This window comes from Arachis hypogaea, chromosome 14 (genome assembly GCF_003086295.3).
Source record: "Arachis hypogaea cultivar Tifrunner chromosome 14, arahy.Tifrunner.gnm2.J5K5, whole genome shotgun sequence".
NCBI lineage: Eukaryota > Viridiplantae > Streptophyta > Magnoliopsida > Fabales > Fabaceae > Arachis > Arachis hypogaea.
In genome coordinates, this window is record NC_092049.1 from 28453950 (window position 1) to 28457400 (window position 3451).

Consider the following 3451-nt stretch of genomic DNA (forward strand, 5'->3'; position numbering starts at 1 on the left):
AAGCACCAATGCAGAAGAACACGATTTCAGCTGCTGGGTGCAAGGCAAGGATATATGTGAAGTTTGATAAGGACATGCAAGAGTGGGTTTTGTTCAAGGTTGATTTGAGGCATAACCCATATTCAGCAAGAAAGGCGGTGCACTACCATGAGTATAGAGATCTGACCATGCATGCGAAGTGCGTGATCAAGGATAATGATGAGGCTGGGATTCGACCAAACAAGACATTTCTAGCTTTGGCAAATGAGGCTGGGGGCCGTCTAACGTGGGATTCTTAGAAAAGGATTTAAGAAACTATATTACAGTAAGGCTCCAAACCAGCAACGTGAATGCGGATGTTAGGGAGATAATGAACTACTTCATAAGAATGAAGGACATCAATCCGAACTTCTTCTACGCGGTAAAGTTGGACGAGGAGTGTAAATTTAGAAGTGCAGTATGGGTGGATGCAAGATGTAGAGCGTCGTACAAATATTACGGAGACGTGGTGTCAGTTGATAGCACGTATAGTACAAACAGGTATGAAGTAGTTATGTTTTTTTTCCCTTTTTTTTTAATTTTGTTCGGTCGTGAGTGGGATTTCTTATTTGTGGTTATTTTTTCATGTAGGCATGGATTATCGTTTGCGTCGTTCATCGGTGTTAACTACCGTGGTAAGTCTACCCTCCTCGGTTGTGCTCTGCTGGGGAATGAGAAAATTCCAAGTTATGAGTTGGTTTTTAGCAAATGGGTGAAGTGCATGGGAACTGCTCCACCGCAGATCATCACCGATCAATGCAGATTCATTTTCCATGCCATCAGAAATGTGTTACCAGATACACGCCACCGGTGGTGCATCTGGCACACTATGAAGAAGTTACCGCATAAGTTTGGAGGTTATCGCCGGTATAGAGAGTTGTATGATGACCTCAATGACATTGTGTGGAACTCTCGGACTGTGGAGTCATTTGAGGATAACTGGTCTGAATTTATAGTTGAGTACAACTTACATAACAACACATAACTGTCAGGTCTGTTAGTGTACAATTACTTTACGCGCTTTAATTGACAATTATTTGGTATCTGGCTTTATCTGTTTTGTATTAATAAGTTCAGTGTAAGGTTTCTTTGCTAAAAATGGTTTTTTTTCTGTAGACCTATATTATGACCGACGCATATGGGTTCCCATATACTTCAAGGGTGAATTTTGGGCTGCCATGAGGAGTATGCAAAGGAGTGAGAGCATGCACGCATTCTTCGATAGATTCTTACACAGTAGGACTAGCTTGGTCCAATTTGTTCACGAATATGACAATGTGCTTGGAATCAAGGAGTAGAGGGAATTGGAGGATGATGCAGCAGATTTGAGGGGGTTATCACTTGTGCAACGAGCTCACCTATGGAGAGACAATTTCAGTAGGAGTACACTACCAGCATGTTTAGGGATGTTCAAACTGAGTTCGTGAAGAAGGCTGATTGTAGAGTCTCTGTAGTTGCTGAAGAGGGGCCATCGGTATGTATGAAGGTGGAAGAGGAGAAATTAGTCAATGATACTATTCTCTGCGTGCCATACGACATCCACTTTGATTGTTCCACACAGGAGGTTCGTTGTGAGTACAATCTTTTTTAGAGTTCAGGTGTGTTGTGTTGTGCTGACACTGTCTTGCAGTTTTCTATTCGTATAAAGTGTATAAAGTACCTACTTGTTATGTTCTCCCTCGATGGAGCAAGAACATAAAGCGCAAGCATACTTATGTCAAGAGTAGTCACGACGTCAGTCGGTCGGATGAGAGTCATGATGCATTCAGGGGATTATGTGCACACTTCTACAACGTTGCTCAAGAGTTCGTCAATGATGACGAAGAAATAGCTTTGCTGCATGGTGCTCTAGAAGAAACAAGGGCCAAGCTTGCTGCGCACCGTGCCAAGAAGAGGTCCGAGAGCGTGGCAGACACCCACACTAGTATTGGCTCACAGAGTTTGAATGTTGTCAGTGTAGTCGACATCCAAGGCCCATCAAAGGTAACCACAAAGGACCGGCCAAGGAATAAGAGGCTCGGCACTGCCCTAGAGAAGTCCTTCAAGAAATCTGCTCGGAGGAAAAACAAGAATGCCTCCCCGGTACATGTTTGTATCAATATCGACCTTGCATTTTTATTTGGTATAGTACCATGCAAGAAGTTAATTGTGGTCATTTGTTGTTGTGTTTAGCAGGGGTGCGTCCGGAGGCATCTCAAGATGTAAACTTCGGTGTTGTTGTCGGCCGGAATGATCCTTAACAAGCTGATGGCTTCATATCTTGTTTAAGCTCCTTCAACAAAAGTTAGAACATGTATGACATGGAAGCGCTTTTGTTTATTTTTAGTCTCCATGTATATGAGGTTGTGAATGGTATTCATTTATTACCAAAATTAGATGAAGATGGTGGTTTTATGTTATAAATATATAGTTTTAAGGTTTGTATGCAGTTGTTGCAAGAGTCCATACTTGATTAATTTCCAAGAACCATTTTACTTTGGCCAAAATGAACCAGTTTACTTTATTAATTTCAATGAACTGAATGCATAATGATTATAGATAATGGTAATTCTTGTCCTTACGAGTTAGGTTATTAAATTTGTTCTAACTTGCTTCATGCTATACTATATAGTCATTCGGTACGTAGTTGTTCGTTTTAGTTAGTGACTACATGGTTATCTTTTTTCACATACTTGAGATGTTCATTTCTGTATGTGATTGGATGTTTGCTTTTTTGTGAACATGGATGGTTATTCTTGGGTTCTTAGTTGTATATGATGCTTGCTGGCTATGTTTTATCTGACTATCACGGTTTCACAATGTTATTTTACACGGTCATTTGGTATATAGCTGGTCGTTTTAGAGGGTAATTACATTGTTATTTTTACCGAGTTACATTGGATGTTCGCCATTGTATGATTTTGGATGTTCAGTTTCTCATTATTCGTGGTTGGTTCTTCATCGCGTAATTCAACATATAATACTTGTAGCATGCATTCGAAAGGAATCACTTGATCTTGTGTTAACACCAATCATCATGATGTCATCACTTAACATATTCAAGTCAAATCTAAAATACAAAAGAGACATACCTGTGATAAGACTTAACAAACCGAATGTTCGGTCCAATATGAATCTAGATGGTTACTTTATTAAACAAAATAGATGGTCATTTTGACACATTCGTAGGTGTGTTTTGCTTGAACAACTATACACCAACAGATTCACAGAAGTTTATTTAAAAAAAAGTTCCACTAGAAAAAAGTCCTTGAAATGTATCATAAATAAATCCCCAAGAATCTAATAAGAAAGTAAGCTAAATATCTTATGGTAATTAAATTCACAGTAGGTAAACCTAAGTACGCTACTTCTTCCTCCCTTTGATTATCCTCCCCTTTGGTAATCCGTCCGCACGTTCTATCAATGTCTCATGCTAGGTGCAGTCAATGGTGAT

At 39.7% G+C, this 3451-nt stretch overlaps 1 protein-coding gene across 1 annotated transcript; it reads left to right on the forward strand.

The window, feature by feature from the left end:
• Positions 1-367: 367 nt before the first annotated feature.
• On the forward strand, positions 368-1003 carry LOC140178556 (protein FAR-RED IMPAIRED RESPONSE 1-like). Its single transcript, XM_072215741.1, has 2 exons — positions 368-519; positions 610-1003. The coding sequence occupies exons 1-2, from the start codon at positions 368-370 to the stop codon at positions 1001-1003; spliced, it is 546 nt and encodes a 181-aa protein (XP_072071842.1).
• The last annotated feature ends 2448 nt before the right edge of the window (positions 1004-3451 follow it).

Coding starts and splice junctions, on each gene's coding strand:
- LOC140178556 (XM_072215741.1), top strand. CDS start 368: ATGAAGGACATCAATCCGAACTTCTTCTACGCGGTAAAGTTGGACGAG. Junction 520..609: donor AGCACGTATAGTACAAACAG/GTATGAAGTAGT, acceptor TTTTTCATGTAG/GCATGGATTATCGTTTGCGT.